At 31.3% G+C, this 17,662-nt stretch overlaps 3 protein-coding genes and 1 long non-coding RNA gene across 21 annotated transcripts; 2 read left to right on the top strand and 2 right to left on the bottom strand.

Annotated features, from left to right (window-relative positions):
- Positions 1 to 5: 5 nt before the first annotated feature.
- On the top strand, positions 6 to 6,764 carry LOC100876295 (leukocyte receptor cluster member 8 homolog). 6 transcript variants are annotated; one of them, XM_076539396.1, is made up of 7 exons: positions 6 to 145; positions 228 to 366; positions 704 to 1,119; positions 1,198 to 2,369; positions 2,453 to 2,786; positions 2,877 to 3,084; positions 4,125 to 6,764. In XM_076539396.1, the coding sequence occupies exons 2-7, from the start codon at positions 299 to 301 to the stop codon at positions 4,369 to 4,371; spliced, it is 2,445 nt and encodes an 814-aa protein (XP_076395511.1). In that variant the 5' UTR covers positions 6 to 145; positions 228 to 298; the 3' UTR covers positions 4,372 to 6,764. The 6 variants fall into 6 exon arrangements, 5 of the variants coding, with proteins under 5 accessions (XP_076395511.1, XP_076395512.1, XP_076395510.1 ...); XM_076539397.1 differs by having other exon boundaries at positions 16 to 145; positions 231 to 366; XR_001097213.2 differs by adding an exon at positions 3,605 to 4,056 and having other exon boundaries at positions 40 to 366; positions 4,125 to 4,198.
- On the bottom strand, positions 6,042 to 11,468 carry Pka-R1 (protein kinase, cAMP-dependent, regulatory subunit type 1). Of its 11 annotated transcripts, none has more exons than XM_076539413.1 (6): positions 11,135 to 11,265; positions 8,024 to 8,086; positions 7,555 to 7,864; positions 7,141 to 7,407; positions 6,845 to 7,048; positions 6,042 to 6,763 (listed from the first exon to the last, which is right to left on the bottom strand). In XM_076539413.1, exons 2-6 carry the CDS (start codon positions 8,033 to 8,035, stop codon positions 6,591 to 6,593), a joined length of 966 nt encoding a protein of 321 aa, XP_076395528.1. In that variant the 5' UTR covers positions 8,036 to 8,086; positions 11,135 to 11,265; the 3' UTR covers positions 6,042 to 6,590. The 11 variants fall into 11 exon arrangements, with proteins under 11 accessions (XP_076395528.1, XP_012150697.1, XP_012150693.1 ...); XM_012295307.2 differs by lacking the exon at positions 11,135 to 11,265 and adding an exon at positions 9,662 to 9,785; XM_012295303.2 differs by lacking the exon at positions 11,135 to 11,265 and adding an exon at positions 9,294 to 9,771 and having other exon boundaries at positions 8,024 to 8,414.
- Positions 10,683 to 17,507, top strand: LOC143265740 (uncharacterized). Its single transcript, XR_013040410.1, has 2 exons — positions 10,683 to 11,126; positions 15,829 to 17,507. It is a non-coding gene; the product is annotated as an uncharacterized LOC143265740 (long non-coding RNA).
- On the bottom strand, positions 13,515 to 17,237 carry Syn2 (Syntrophin-like 2). Of its 3 annotated transcripts, none has more exons than XM_012295311.2 (11): positions 17,097 to 17,237; positions 16,634 to 16,738; positions 16,282 to 16,480; positions 16,078 to 16,203; positions 15,842 to 16,003; positions 15,584 to 15,768; positions 15,315 to 15,473; positions 15,012 to 15,236; positions 14,734 to 14,937; positions 14,535 to 14,648; positions 13,515 to 14,350 (listed from the first exon to the last, which is right to left on the bottom strand). In XM_012295311.2, exons 1-10 carry the CDS (start codon positions 17,157 to 17,159, stop codon positions 14,541 to 14,543), a joined length of 1,536 nt encoding a protein of 511 aa, XP_012150701.1. In that variant the 5' UTR covers positions 17,160 to 17,237; the 3' UTR covers positions 13,515 to 14,350; positions 14,535 to 14,540. The 3 variants fall into 3 exon arrangements, with proteins under 3 accessions (XP_012150701.1, XP_012150702.1, XP_076395522.1); XM_012295312.2 differs by having other exon boundaries at positions 13,515 to 13,698; XM_076539407.1 differs by having other exon boundaries at positions 16,282 to 16,477.
- Positions 17,508 to 17,662: the final 155 nt, after the last annotated feature.

Genomic DNA, 17,662 nt, shown 5'->3' with positions numbered 1-17,662 from the left:
CAGAAAGTTGTATAACTCATCGACTCCATTTTAACTCGTCGAATCTGGTTTAGTCGTAACGTCTGACGCGTTAAAATAGTTGAATCGAATAGCTATTAGCTCGAAATACCTTTCAAAAAAACACTTTCGCTTGAACTAATTCGTGGTAATGCAAAAGTGTTTACGGCAGTGAAACATAAAAGTGTTAAATTGTTTAAGCAATTCTGATTTTTTCCTCGGTATGTCAGAAGGCGAGGCTACAGCGTCGCAGAAGAAACAGCAGCCATTTCAGCAACAGCCGCAACTTGGAGTAGGCTCAATGGCGAACATGGCATGGCAATATCCCTCGCCAAACAATATTCACAGCATGTTTCCTTCATATTCAGGGTAATTTATTTGATATTTCAGCTTTAAATTAATGTGCGACAAAAGTGATCAATTGTTACATTGCGAACAAAAGAATCGTGCATCGGTACGAACAAGAGCATAATTACCTATGATTTTTGAGATTTGAGACCTAATTTAAACATTGTAACGTTTGATTTTGCATAAACACAGACGTCGAATACGATCAAAATAAAAGAGTAGAAAATATATGCGTAATTTAATGTATATCGATGTGTCGATAAAGTATGTTGGCCTAATTTTAGATTAATGCACCTAGTATAAATATCTTTGAACAAATATATACGTTAAATATTCCAACATTTTTGTTTTCTTATAGGCAGTTATATGGAGCAGGATATCAGGGTGTGCCTCATCAAGGACAAACATTTAGTTATTACCATGTAATGATGCCTGGATATGGACAACCTTTTAATCAACAGCAGATGCAACAGCAGCAGCATCAACAGCAACAACAGCAGCAGCAGCAGCAACAACAACAACAACAGCAACAGCAGCAGCAACAGGGCAATAATCAAGGGAAACAGCTACATCAACAGCCACCTGTACCTGGAACACCTATGTCTTTGGATGACGATTCGGATCTTCCTCCTTTACCTCCTGGTCCTCCGCCGTCTGTACAAACGTCTCAACAGCATAACGCTCAAGTTCAGTCATCCATACAAACTCATCCAGGATATATGTACAATTCATTTCCGTATGGTTCTTGGAACGGAATGCATGGTGATATGTCTCGTAAGTTTGGCCCTTGTATTGATCATTTAATATCTTTTTTGTAATATATGCATTGATATATACCATTATTTTTTTCAGAGTACACTAATCAGATTCGTTTCAATATACAAAACAAAAAAAATGGCTTAACATTTTCTCCGTCCGGTAATAGTGGAGCTGCAAAGAAAAAGCGTAAGAGGAATAAAAATTTAGCAGCCCAGTTCAACAATAGCTTTCAGGCAAATAGTCCAACGACAAATTTTGTACCTGCTTCCAATTTGAAGACAGAATTACCACCCTTACCCCTCGCGCAGCGTGAAGTAGCAGCTCCTCCTCCACCAACCGAAGAATCCCCCACCCCTACTACACCTGTTATTTCGAGCGCTAACACAGCTCCTAGTGCTGGTTCTCCAGCGGTAGGTACTACTTCTGTCGTGACAATTCCTAGCCCGGTTGTAGAATGGCCCGACAGTTTGAAGAATTACGTGAACAGATGTTACGAAAAATGTAAAACAGCTGTTGACAAGGATCAAGTTGAAATTATATTAAAAGGAAAAATTACTCGCGCTGCGAACGATGGCTCGCTTTGGGTGAAGGATTGGGACCAAGAACCTTTGCCTAGTATTCACAGCGAACGTATGACCATGACGATAAAGCCTCAAAAGCCGACGTTAAAATTGAATAATTTAGCGAATCCGCTGTTGAATACGCAGGGAGGCTTGCGCAAGCCAGGTCTCTCTACTTCTCTCGGGGCTCGGCATGGTGCGCGTCTCTCTGTGAATCACAAACGGTCGAGGTCGAGGTCTAGGACTAGATCAAGATCGAAGTCGAGGTCGAGGTCGAGAACAAGGTCGAGGTCGAGGTCGAGGTCGAAATCGAGGTCACGTTCAAATACACGTAGCCCACCGTCACGAAAATACAGGCGTAGTACATCGTCGTCGTCCAACGTTAGTGATCGGGAACACGATTATAAATCGATAAAAACGAAAAAATCCGCTAAAAATAAACAGAGTCACAGCAGCAAGAAATCAAAGAAGACTAAACAGATGAAATCACATTTCTATTCAGAGTTTGGTTTAGCTACAGGCAACGCCGAGGAATTAGGATCCAAGGAGAAATTACAACAACGTGCTGCAAGATTTAACGATAGTATTTCTAGGACTGTCAGCAACGGTGTTAAAGATGATTCTACCACAGATTTTGATTTTACCGGACTTCATATCGTAGGAATCTGTAAGGACATTGAAAAACCATATTTGCGATTAACATCGGTAAGATTTTATTTCCTTATTTTATTGAAAAATAATTAAGTTCATTTGTGTTTAATATTAAAGTATATATTTACTCGCTGCAGGCTCCAGCTCCCTCCGCTGTTCGACCGGTAAGTGTACTCCAAAATTCTTTGGCACATGTCAAGAAGCGCTGGGTGGCTGATCAAGACTATAGATATGCTTGTGATCAACTTAAATCCATTCGTCAAGATCTTACCGTCCAAGGTATACGAGATGCATTTACAGTCCATGTGTATGAAACGCACGCCCGTGTAGCTCTAGAAAAAGGCGATCATGAAGAATTCAACCAGTGTCAAACACAATTAAGGATGCTGTACCAAGATGTCGGGGGAGAAAACCGATGCGAATTCGTCGCGTATCGAATATTGTATTATATTTTTACCAAAAATAGTCAAGGTATTCAACTAGTTTATTGCATTTACTAATTTCATGCAAAAAATTCAATCGAAACAGAATTATATAAAAAATTTAATATTTGTATTACAGATTTAACAACTATTTTAGCGGCTTTGTCGGAAGAAGATAAACACGACGAGTGCATAAAACATGCATTAAAAGTGCGTTCGGCTTGGTGGCAGGGTAATTTCCATGCTTTTTTCAAGTTATACACTTCTGCTCCAAGGATGGCAGCCTTCCTAATGGATTGGTTTGTTGCGAGGGAACGCAAGAACGCCTTGAAATGCATGATCAAGTCGTACGTACTAGATTCTTTAATAATCATTATTTATTTACATTTTAAAAAATATTTTCCAATTGTATTTAAGATGAAAAATATCGATATCATCAATGATAAACGGTATTTTCTTTCGCAGATTAAGCATAATTTCTTTCTAGCCTGACCTGTATAAAAACATAAATACGAAGAATTAAGCGATGTATTACGATTACAAAATTCTAATGAATCTTTAAGTATATTTCCATAAAATATATATGGAAATATATTTAAGTATCACCAGTGTATCTCCTTAGACTAAAATGTATTTAATAACGAATTTCCTTAGTAAAGGAATATTATTTTCCAGGGAAGAGTACATTGTACCGAGAAGAAGGTGGACGATTGTAAATAATTTTTTTTTAACAATTCTAATCATGTGTAGATTTTTGTTATAGGATTCTGTAGCTGAAAATAACTAGTTTTAAAGATACTAATTATTTTTTAAAAAATATGTATTTGTTACATAATTGTCTAACGATATATTTCTTCTACTGTTTAGCTACCGGCAAAATTTGGCGGTTGATTTCGTCGTAGCAGAATTGGCCTTTGAATCTTTGGACAAGTTTTATGAATTTGTCAATGAATTTGGGTTGGTTTATGCTGATCCAGAACAACATCTTATCGACTGCAAGACAAGCAGTGGTTCTGTAGGTGCTTGGTAAAGCAACAGCACTCTTCTTTCGTGGAAGATGTTAAAACAAACCAAATGCATTTGTGCATATTTGTAAGCACACACTCTTGTGCTGAATTTGTATATGCATGTGTTCCTGATATATGCGTATGTCTCTGTACAAACATACGCATATGCATGTGCATATATCATAGTACACGTTGACCTGTTACGATATAATTCTTCTTACTGTCCCCTAATATTGCCCGTTCTTCGTTGCTCGACGATAACCAGTCGGACAACAATTTGTAAATGAAAATTTTCCCTGCGATAATTTGTATGTATGTATATGTATATATTTATATATATATATGTATATATATATTTATTTATTGTATCTCGATCTTAGCCCACAGTACATAATCACGATGCGAAAACTCTTCTATGAGGCTGATAAATACTATACAAACAATAGGATGATTATTTTAATCGTCCACTACTACCTCAATAAAACACTCGGTATGAAGCCGAGAAATCTCGTGGTAAATCATGGGAAAAGAAAAGGAGGAAAAGAGAATGATAAATTATCTTCAGGAAAATTTCGTTTGGGCGGATTTCGAATTCTTCGACCACAATCAGTTTCCCTTCTTCATTGACCTCGTTACATATTTTTGCTGCCACATTTGATGACTATAAACATCTTTTCAAGCCATATTCTCAAAGGATCCGAAGTTTCTTAACTATTCGCCAGTGCTTTCGCCCAACAAGGATACCATTTTTATTGCTATTTCGAGGGAAGAAGCTCCAAAATTTCGTACAGTGGACTCAAAATCTTACTTCACCGTGTATCGCAGAATTCGGTGATTCTCTTTCAACCAGACGCGGAAAATTGGAATTGATTCGAGAATATATGTACAGAAGAGCCTAATATTGAACATAAAAATCAACATCAAGGATCAAGGGTTTTCTCAAAAGATTAAAGAATTTTGCGGGCGTAAAGGAAAGAAGTTGACACACAGGACATCGTGTCGATACAGGAAGAAACGAAGCAAGAAGTATTATTTCTTTTTTGAATACACAACTAGAAGTCTCCTACACTGGTCAAGTATTCGAACGTAGCATCAACGAGCATGAACTTTTTAAACAGAACATATATTGGTATTAAATGCCATTCGCGTGTGATGAGTGATTCTTTTTATCTTTTTAAGTGTTTACCGCGGGACAATACTTTTTTTCTTCGTATATAGTTTATTCGCCAATTCTCGAGTGTTGAGAATTTTGTCTTTACTTACGATGTTCAGACAAAATAATAGTGGAAAGAAGAAAGGACGTACGTTTCATTGTATAATTATATTCGGACACGGTGTTGTGCATAATAAATTATTTAATTTTTGGATATTATATTACTCTTTTTGTATAGTAAAAAACCTAATGAATTTGCAAAGCATTTAGGTCATAATTTTGTTACTGATAAACGCACGGAATTTTATCATATGTTCTGCGTTTAATCTAAACAATTATTTAATGTCGTTAATCGTAAAAATTAATGTAACTATTTAAATTCAATAATTTCTGTATCATTTTCGTTATAGGTTAACAGTCAAACATGAATTTACGAGTGCTTACAGTGCATGTTTTTTTCTTTCAATATTATCGTTAAGAAGAATACTACTTCCAAATTTTAATTACAAAGCTAACCTATTTAACTTTTTTTTTAAAAAGTTTTAATTTAACTTTCTTCTCTAGAAAGAAAACATATTAGTGTTACGCTTTGGTACGTAATTTACTTATTGTAATGAAAATTAATTGAATTGTGTGAGTTTTATGTAACGGAGGAGTAAAACATACAAGTACCTAACGGAGCTCGCGCAAATATTTAAATAATTGTTTCGTTAAAAAAATAATTAAATACTTCCAGAATTATTATCATTATCATCATTATTATTAATATTATTATTATTATTATTATTATTATTATTAATAGTCGAGTAACATTTTTTCTTGAAATATATATATATATATATAATTCAAAGATCAGATTGTGATTTTTTGAAAGATCCTTTTTAAGTTACTTAATTCGTCTCTCACGTATAAGTTGCAAATAATACTGTGCGATACTACATTACAAATACTTTTTCTTTCTTTTATATTATTCCAAGATTATACACATATGCGTGTATAAACTAACAATTCGTATGTCATGAAATGCACATGGTCATTTCACAGGTTGTTACAAAACTATAAAATTTCATTTAAGAGAAATTCAATATAATAAATAACAATAAAATTAAATATTATCGTTAACAATAATCGATATTCGATGAGGTAATTAACACAATAGAATTTTTTATTCATTACTTCGAACATTAAATGTTGCGAGGTAAAACATACATTTGCTAAAATTTTTCAAACTTTCGCGTGTATCAATAATTGTCGGGGAACGATCGTGTAAAAGATTTCAGCGATTAATTCTTACAGCTCCATGTTACGAGATTTATAGTGCGTAATGATTTTAAGTTTTACGACATTTCTAATTATTCAAATTGTGTTCATAAGAACTATATATGTCACTAGCATCTTTTAAAAATACATATGTATCTATAAGATAATTGCTGTTCTTTTAGAATTTAAAGAATAGAATAAACTATTGAGACATTAAACGACAAAATGCAATGATATAACCCAATTTCGAAAATGTAAAAATAAAATGTATGAAGTTCAAAAGATGATTAACATATATAATTCTTAACACGTATATCGTTAACCGGCTTGAGATAGTTATTACTTACATATTACTCAAATAAAAAATGTTAATAATGAAAAGTAGTTTCATAAAAAGAATTCAAGTGACTGATAACGTTGTTTGTACGGCAATTTATACGGACAAGGACACGAAACTGTTATATTGGGTGATGTTGCGTTTCAGAATATCTGCGCAAGGACCTAAAACTCGTTCAAATCTTGCTCTATCGAGTTTCACACATTTTAATGGTCCTCGTGCCACTACAGTCGCTGCTCTCGGCCTGTCCAACAACAGTGCAATTTCACCTGTAGTCAAAGGAATGTTTCACGATTAATTTCCCTCGCGATATCCCATTTTGAAAAGAATCTGTAACACGAAAAGCTTACCAAAATAATCAGACGGCCCTAAACGACCAACCTCCGCAGGTTCCTCGCCCTCTGAACGCTGCTGAAGAACGACAGCCGTACCCTCAACTATTATGTAAAAATCTTCGCCCGGTTCACCTTGTCGAACTATCGTTTCGCCGTCATCAAATGCTACCGGTTCTAAAGCATCGGCTACCGTCAGACGTTCCCATTTATCCAAAGACTCTAAAAATAAAACAAGATATTTTGTGTGCAAGATATTCGATTCAAAATAGTATACTTTTGGCTGGTATTCGCGAAACATGAATCATGGTTACCTAAAATCGAAACTCTGGACAGGAATTCCTCGTACATCTTTCGTTTTCTTATAGTTGAACCCATAAGAATTCTGCGGTAAGAGTCTCTGTCGATACCCCATAATTTTACGTCAGTTTTTGCTCGAACAGTGGCAGCACGTGGAGTACCATAGATCAACGCCAATTCACCAAAACTTCCTCCCTCGCCGATCGTTGTAACTAACTCTCCGTTTACAAAGATTTCAACTTCTCCTTGATCAATAACATAAAAGTTGTCACCTTCGTCGCCTGTTGATATATGTAAAAAATTTATAATTATATTAAATGTAACCAAATATATGACCTTGCTGTACATATAAAATATATAATACAGAATAATTAATCATTAAAGGATTATTCCAGTTCATACTTGAAAAAGCCGTCACAGTAAGATACCTTGACGAATAATCGCCTCTCCGGGTAGAAACGTGACGGGAAACATTGCATCGAATATATCGGAACGTTCATTTTCATCGAGATGAGCGAAAAGGACATTTTTAGCAATTGCCTTGCTCAAAGCAGCCATCGTTTTGTAGTCTTTAGGTACGACTTTTTTAACGTAACTGGTCGCATCTTCTTCGGAGACCGGTTCCGCGGAAATACCACCTCTGCGTCGAGGGACCTGAGGTCCTTGTTGACCTGCAGGTATATCCTCCGTGTCCTCTGGACTTGTTGCAATTTGTTGCTTTGCATCGTGAGCCTGCTCCTGCAATAGAAAAAAAGAATTAATCTATTTTGGCTAGCCGGTAACATTACGTAACGGAAATTAGTTTCTTCTGGGAAAAGTAAATTATTCGAAAACCATTGTTTCGAAAGCTGTTTAAAATTCTTTAAACACCATCCGGCTATCTTTTACTTTACTTGCCTGTTGCACCATGTCGGACGTTGATATTCTCCAAGTTGAATTTTTCAAACGTTAACTCCGATCCTACAGGCAAGACGGATGTTTTGTTTTCGCGAAGAATAGATCTCGAAAGCGTAAGGTTTTTTCGTTTTGTCAGTTTGATTTAAGTAAAAACGCACGACACTTAAAATTAAGCCGCATAAGCAAAACAAGGTGCTATAAAGTCAATTTTGCTGAGACATGCGCAACACAACTACGTTTTTTCCTTAACAAACATATAACGGTTCTTCTAATGCTTTTTAAATATACGTAAAAAGTAAAGTCATGTATAGAGCGAGTTTCAAAATATATTTTTGTAGAACATAAAAGGTGGGAAGATGACGAAAAGTATACGCGCGTTCAACGTCGTCCCCTGCTTATTGTAAAATTATATAAGCCCTTAGATAAAATATTATACGGCCTAACAACGATGAGCATCAATGCGAGATAGGCAAATAATGCCATAGGTCACTTGGCGTATTCACGGTTAAATGCACCACCGTAAGTGTATTGTACGACATAGTAGATAAACATCAAACCGATCATTAATGCAAAATGATTTTACACACTTATTTTTCCCTTAATAATGCGATTAACTTGTCACGCGATTTTATAAACAGTAAGTTTTTTTTTAATTTAACCATTTCGTTATTAAATTTGGCTAAACGTGACATATATATAATATATATATACTTAAAAATAAAGATACGTAATAGAATCAATGTCACGGACTATACTATACTATATTTTTGCTAGAATATAAAAGGAAAAATAAAGTATGTAAAAGTTATTTGTAAAAACAGTTACTATTAACGCTAATGATAAGAATGAATTAAGAGAACAAAAACGGAGTAATGTCAAGATTAATTGGTCAGTGATCTTAGCACGTGGTGTAATAACATTGTACAATTCGTAAATGATTGTTTCATATATTATAATGCAATGAAAATTTCACAAACACAAACATCGAAAAATTAATCTACAACGATTGGTTTTAAAAAATTATAATAAAATTTCATTGCGTAATTGTTTTAACACCACAAGATATTAGTCGCTTATTTTATTTATACGCAACGATATGTTTTGATGGTCATCGAAGCAAAGCAATACGACTATGTACTAAATATCAAAGCATAAACCTTAGTTTTTGCTTATTATAGACAAGCTATGCTAGTTCATTAAACTGTACGTATCATCTAATAATAAGATTGCACGTGTAAATTCTGCATAAAATCCGAATCCACGATCGTACCTCGCTCATTATTTGTCGATATTACTCGATATTCGATATACTTGATATTACTTAATACGTATTCTTCCCGTAACACGCTTTTCACGCACACAAATCGGTATTTGAAAAAATATTTCTTGAACAACGCACAAAGAACAACGATCGTTCTTGATTGCAACGTTCACCGCGCCACTTTGGAATTTTCTAAGGTCTCACCAAATTCGATTAATGCGACACGATCTTTGCGTGGCGGTTACTCGCGAGCTCGGTGCTAATGTACTAGAAAATAATCGTACTATTGATACTGTCGCAAAATTTTTCGGTGATGTGTAGTCAGATTAACACATAACTCATTGACTGACGAGAAATGAACGTACAACACAACATACTTCCGGCATTATCTGTTTAAAACGCATCGTCGTAGAGCGCTTCGTATATTTTCAACGACTACACAAACATGTTACACGTTACATGACTTTCGTTAGCCGTTGGTAAAGGTTGCTCCTCGTTATATTTTGAGCATATTCTATTATTAGAACAGCCCCTGTATCGCGCATACTATTCTTTCCTATATAGATATACGTGCAGAAAAATAAGAACGATATTGTACTGATTTTTAACGACTCTACATTTTGTGTTCACTCACTCAGTGCAATTCATCGAGAAACGAAAAATATTATCGATCATTCTGCGTGATATACTTTCGCGTGATATAGACAGCTAAAAAAGGGCAGTTAAATGCTTTGTGAAGATACGAATCTGGTCAGGGGCAATGCTGCATAAATTCAAGGAAAAATAAGTAATTCGATACTCTCCTATCGTGAATGCAGACATTAAATAAAGATTTTTCTTTATTTTGAATAACCAAATACGATACTGTAATATTTGCGGTACAGATAACAAACTTTATACATTTGACCCATATATGTACATACAAGTAAAAATTTATATAATTAGTAACATTTACCGAACATCAAGTTTTCCAAATGTAAAACGTAAATGTTAGTCAATTGATAGTATAAGGCTTTATATAATATTTATACCGGGATTGCATTTTATTCGTGTTAAAAATACTACGTGTTCTCAAATATAATACAATTTCTAATTTGTCACAATGTTAAAAAATACATGCAATTTGAGTGTAAATTAATCAAAGTTTAAGAAACAATTTTAAATTTAACAAACCAAACCAGAATATTTCTAAATAGAATTTCATAAATAGAATGAATTTATGAATTTAATATTTATCAATTGTAATATTAAAATAAGCAAAAGCGACTGTTTGCCAAAATATTTTTTTAAAGCTTTGACACTTTCAATCAATGGTTTACATATTGGTTATTATAATAAGTTGACACAATTTCTTAGTGATAACCATTTCGCAACATTATTATTATTATTATTATTATTATTATTATTATTATAGACTAAAATGAAACTTGTGCGATAGCTAAAACGTATATAAATGTAAATTAACTACTACTTTTTTAACATAAATTATAACACATTAATTAAGTAATAGTATATACCTATTATGCATATATAAAGAAATATATTGGACGTAAAAGTACTATTTAACTTATTCAATGTTGAACTACTGAAATTAGGTAATTGATAAGAAGTGATTATTAACAAATATTAACAAATAATATTTGACGCATCCTTGATACGTACATTTATATACATATTTAAAGTTAATTGATACTTCATCATGTACTGGCTACTGTACAATAAATATCTATTAGTATAATAAAAGAGTTTGCAATAAAGTTAAACTACTAGCGTGATTCACAGCCAATCGTTAAATGAAAGGGGAAAAGTAAATCTGAGGTTATTTTTGTGAAATGTGATTCGGTACGTACCCGTTCCAGTTTTTGAAAGTATTCTCTCAAAAAAGATATAGGATTTTCAGGACGCCCCACGCACAACTGCACTATACAGTCTTTTAAAACTTGTTGAATATTGTGTCTTTGTACGTATTCCTCGCACTCTCTTAAACTTTGCTCTTCCTCAAGATTCGCCGCCATATTGTTATACAAATTGACACTTTATAGCAAATACCTTTTCAGCAATTCTGATTTCGATTTGAATATCAGAAATGTCTTTTTCTATTGGAAAATTATTATTCTTGACATTAGCAATATCGCTATATCTATCTCGGTATCTAATGTTCATTGTTTACTACGCTATACGTATATTGCCGTTAGCCATACTTTTTTTAACTATATATTACATATACAAATAATTCAATAAAGTATGACATTGTTAATGCACGTGCAATATTTAAATATTAAAATTAAATATCTTTTTTTTCTTTATTATCTTCTATTTCATAATTTATAATTAATTAAAAACAGAATAACAAAATGTTAATGTTGACTATTTGTGAAAAAGTCTCTACAATAGAAATTTCTTGATTCTATGACTCTAATTAAACATGAGAGTATAAAAAATAATAATTGAAATATTAAAATATGAAACTGAGAACAATCTTTCATATTTAAGGATATAATTTATAAAATAAGAATGACAAATTCATCTTTGGAGTAATATATATGGGGGTAGGAATTTGAAAGTTACTTTAAATTTGTTTAACTTCTAACAATAATATATTTTAAAACATATTGTCAATGGGAGGATAGACATTATAATGCATAAACTATATTTTAAAATATATGACAAGAATGTTTTTGCATTTCTTATTTTTACCAGTCATTAATTCTGTAATCCCACATCAATTTAACGTTATTATTAAATAAATTTTTGCTGACATTCAATAAAAATTGAGGAGAAATGGGATTTCAGAATAACAGTTTTTTTTAAACATAAATTTTCATATTTAGAAAATACATAGCCATGCTATTCTATGTACATTAAAATTTGCATATTACATGGAACAAATAAATATATGTATGCAAATTTTGATACGTTACAGAATTAGTTAAAATGTTATACAATTTTATAAAATTTTAACAAAATGCTTAATAATAATGAATTGTTTAATAAGTTACGACGGTATGAATTTTGCTTATGATTTGAATCTTGTTTGTTATGCACAGTTAATAATGTATGCATTTATTTTAAAGTACATATCTAATTCTAATGTTTGTAAATTATGAATTCTCTAGCAGGTTCTTCAATGACTGAATTTTTAAAAGATCTTTAAAGTATTAACTAATGTGAAATAAATTGATTTAATGTTATATTTAACTGTTGCAGTTTGATATCCTGTTGTCTTACTTATCTATATAATGTAGTTGTGCAGATTTTAATATAATCTAAATTTAACTATAGAATACATGCGATGTATACATACAATAAAAAAACAGCAATATCATTATAGAAGATTGTAACATATTTAGCATTTAATAACTGTAATATGTAGTTACAATTGCTTCTTGGATGCATTGACTTGTATTGGAATTACTTTAGTATTTGTAGTCTAACAAATGGTTGCCTAAGAACAATACTTTCTTGTATTTGCATTTTTGACTATTTTGACTCTTGCTAACAACATTAAACTTCATAAAGACTCACCGCAATGCTTCTGTAATTAAATTCAGTAGTAAGTTTTACTTAATTGCTAATTGTATTATCGATCAATATTATATGTAAGTGGTCATTTTCTAAATGAAACACATAAATACATTGGATACAGTGAAATACTGAAATATATCATGATTCTGTCTGTAAAGTGCCTTTTAGTAATAAACTATCATGTTATTCAAAATTCTGACCATGGTAACATTGCGATACCTCAAATTTCAAGAATTTCAGGACAGTAGCAAAATTAATTACACCATATATAAATTAAGCAAATTTTACAATCTCTATTGTATTGTATATATATATATGTATGTATAGGCACTTTCTACAAGTAACTGCAAACTTTTAAAGTATATAATTAAAATTAAATTTTTGTATTAATAAAAACCATTTTATTTTATTTCATTTCATTTTAAATAAATTTTCAATAAAAATTGTGAATATCTATAATTTATGAACAGAATATGTTGAAATAAAATTATTGCAGTATTATCTGTAATGATTGTGATAAAATTTTCGCAATATCCTAATAACAGGAATTGTGTGACATGATTAATACAAAGTGCAATTTGTAATCTAAACAACATTTTTTCTGTTCTTACATTTATTGCTCTAGATAAAACTGCGAATTGATAGATTAATTGCACAGGGTGATATTTGCTACAAAATTTTTAATGATAAAAATATAAAATTAAATCATAATGTGAACAAAAATTTATTAAAAATGCACTGCTGAATTTTATTACAATAAATTAATCGTTTAATCTTTCATTAAACTCTTCCAATAATAAGCTTAGATAATTCATATTTGCCCCTGTAATCTATTCTCCTATATTAGTGAACAAATTTTGTATTGGACAGCCACCATGGTCTACTGTAACTATTTATTGCTATTACATTATTACACCATGATTTTGTTTTATTAAATTAATATTGTTTTAATATTAATATCATGCTAATAATCTCATAGTTACATATTTTTATTTTTAACAGAAGATGAAATTTTCTAATAAAATGTATATTTATTAATATTAAATGCGTAGAATTTGCTGGTCTAAAGAACTATACAATTTCGATGCTTCTTTTTTTAACTTATTAGTTACACCTTGTTCATGGTTTTTAAGGCACCAGATATATATGAAAGGTAACATAATACATAAATATGTGACACACTGTTTAAAGAAGATCATTTTATCATTGGAACTTAAAAATCATGAACGAGCGCATTGAAACGTTTTTAAATTTCTCACTAAATATTCTTTACACTAAATAAATATATGGTTCCTTTTATAAAAGAATATTATAAAGCAATATGCTTTAAAAACTAAAATAATGTTTATATTATATGCTTAATGCAAAATATTGCAATAAAATATAAATTTTGTTAAAAATTTGAGTTCATAGAGTATAAAAAGAATAAATAGCAGAGCTTAATTAATAACAAGGTACATAATAGTACATATAAATAAAACAGACTTTAGCAATTAATATTGCCAACTATAATAATCCATCAATCTTCCTTAGAAATAAAGCTGAAAGTATTGATATAAATAATTGATATAATTTTTTAAAAATAATAAAAACATTCCTTCTCAGAAATTGACTAGTATTTGACATGTCTTTGTTCTAATTAATTATCGTTACCTGTACGTTTATATAAGTACATGTACATTGAACAATGATTCATATCCTGATTTATTTGGCAATAATACTTACTTCGAGTTATGGTGTTGTTGATGTTAAAAATGTTGGATCAACGGCAGCAACTTTTGCAGTTAAAAATGCGTGCATACAGAATAATAAATTTTGCAACTGAGAACATTCCAATTCCTATGGAAAATCAAATATTGAACAGAACAATCAAATTATTCATATACCCTTTTTTTTTTTATTATTTTTTATAAATAATTTATACCTTAGTTTCGATAGCGATGCTATCGGATTCTTGAAAATGCAATTTTAATCTGCTTTTTCCATCATCGCTAGAACCTCTCAATTGAGAAAATTTATAACGCCATATAATTTCTCCAATATCTTCATAAGAAAGTGTAAAACCTTGAGTCCATTCTAACGTCAATCCTGCAGTTCTACCGTTAAAAGTAACCGGAAAGGTTTTACTCTGCAATAAAAGTATATATGGTAAGAACATTCTAACTTGATGCTTATTATATGGAAGAAAACTATGTTACTAACTTTTAAGTGCGTAACAGCTGAACACACCGCAGTATGCCATGCTGCTTCAACTCTTAAGAGTTCTTGTCTAGTTTCAACACTGAGATATCGTGGAGGCTTACCAGGACTTTGTGCTAAAAAGCAATGTTGCCTTTCATCTACATTTTCAGATTCTCGCATTACACGAAACATTGTTTGATATACTTTAAAAGTTAATGCACATCGTGACCAATCTCCTATATTACACTAAAAATAAACCATAAATAACATTTCGAATGTATTAATTAAATGTATATGTATATATTATCAGAAATATATACTTACAGGAGGTGTTTCAAATAATAATAAATCCGGTCCTTTTAAAGCTAAAAATCTTGGTCTATAACTTTGCCATGGTTGGTTACTATTGCTTACTGCCTCATTCACCCACCCCATGTATTCAATTCGTTCTCCAACTCCAAAATTACGATTATATAATTTCATCTGAAAATAATTTCAAACATGTCTCTAATTTATTACACATTAAAGTTTTACTTTTAATATTTCATTTTTAACATATAAAATTAACAAATTTAAGAAACTAAGTATCATACCTGTAAATGCGTTAAACCAGTAATATTATCAGTTATGTACTTGAGCCACTGACTTAAAATGGCACTATCATCACAGTGTATTACACCAGTGCGTGCACCATTTAATCCTCTTACTTCAAATGCATTCCTTCTTAATTTATCTGTTCCAAAGATGTATCTTGTTACATAAGCCATCATTAATGGAACTGAAATTGTAGACCATTAATTTCCAGGTTTTTTTAAAAGTAACATAAAATTATTTTAAGGTCAGTGCAATACCTGTTATAACATCCACCCATTTTTTACACTGCATCGAAGAGACAGATGCATTTGAGTTTTGTCGACTATGACCACATCTAGGAGTACCAACTTGTCTGTTAGGTGATAACCATTCATCTTCTGAACCACCATTCGCAACATTATCTAATTTTTCTTCTTTTTCTGATAACAATATCAAACAAATATTATATAGAATTATTGTATACAAATAAATAAATAGCTGGAATTACAATTACCATTTTTCTGTAGAAATGGTTTTGCTGCTCTATAATGTTTTACTGTTAAAACAACTATGTCACCAGCATTTCTCAAAATATTCACTGCATCATCATGATTGCATGCAGTTATGTATTCTCCATTTACTAAAAAAAATTTTAACTGTATAAAAAATGATATAAAATACATTTATCTATAAAAATTTAAACAAACATGTCTTATACCTTTAATAATTGCATCTCCTACAAACAACTGACCACATTGGTCAGCTGCTTGACCTTTATATATTCTAGATATAAGAACAGGAAGCTTATGTTCTGCTCCCCCTTTTATGCTGAGTCCTAATCCTCCAACTTTTTGTCTAATAATTTGCACCATTCTTTCCTTAGCATCCAAAGGTGGTTTATTGTGATTCGCTGACTGCTGAAAATCAGTATCATTTTTATGGACATACTAAGTGTTTTTATTCAATAGAAACTTCATTAAATAACTTATACAATTATTTTGAAAATATTATTGAAATCACACTTAAAAAATGTAATTTAACGAAAACATAATAATGGTATTAAATTTTACCTCTAAATCTTCTCTTTGAAGCTTCAATACCTCCATAGATAGATGTAAACGCATTGGCACAGGTTTACTCTTTCCATCGCTAACACTTACCATTCCAGTCCTCACCTTTTTAAAAATTATAAATTAAAAACTATCTAAACAGAATACATAAAACTTGTCTATTAAATATTAAATTTTTAATATATTCTGATATTTAATCAAATCAACATGTATATTAATAAAAAATATAAAATATTCAATGTAAGTAAAATACATGACTAAAACAATTTATCTTTCTTCATTTATTTTATTAATTTTATATTCTCTTGAAATATTAAATACACAGATAAAAAGATGTATAAAAATACAATTATATAATAAGTATACCACAACATGTGTATCATTCTACTCATAATTTTTTTGTTTTTCAAACAATACAATTAATTGTTAAAAATATTATAAACAATAAAACGTGATAGCTTACCTTCAACTTCTGATCAATCTTCTCCTCGATCGGAGTACTCATTTTTGTAGCGTTAATTCTCATTATTCAATATGATTATGCAGCCTGTGTGTATAATTTCCCGTATTGCCGAACGCAAATTATCGGGGATAATGAAACCTTGTTAATTATTGACATTACAAATGGCATGTTAATCCCTTTACGAATTGTTTGATATCAGATGAGCCAATACTTAAATGGTGAAAAACCAAAATCATATCCCCTTGATTTATTAAAACAAATTCACCAGCTTATTCAAGAATATAATTTATAAAACGCGATATTTTCAGATAAAACACCTTCATTGAACATTTCAATTTTTCAAGCCGTACATTGTTAAGTCTCCAAGAGTTCAGCAGAAGCAAAAAGCCCGTAAATCGGGACGCAGAAAAATTGGAGTGGGCTAAAAGTAGCTAAAAGCCCGCGGCCGAGGCGCATCGATTTACACAACACGGCGCGCATCGATGCTACTTCGTTTTCGTCCAGTTGCGGGAAATATGAAAATTGACTATCATCTCATTATAAAATATATTTATTTTTGCTATGTA

The sequence above is a fragment of the Megachile rotundata genome, chromosome 14 (genome assembly GCF_050947335.1).
Source record: "Megachile rotundata isolate GNS110a chromosome 14, iyMegRotu1, whole genome shotgun sequence".
NCBI classification, from domain to species: Eukaryota; Metazoa; Arthropoda; class Insecta; order Hymenoptera; family Megachilidae; genus Megachile; species Megachile rotundata.
This window is presented reverse-complemented; position numbering and strand designations above follow the sequence as displayed.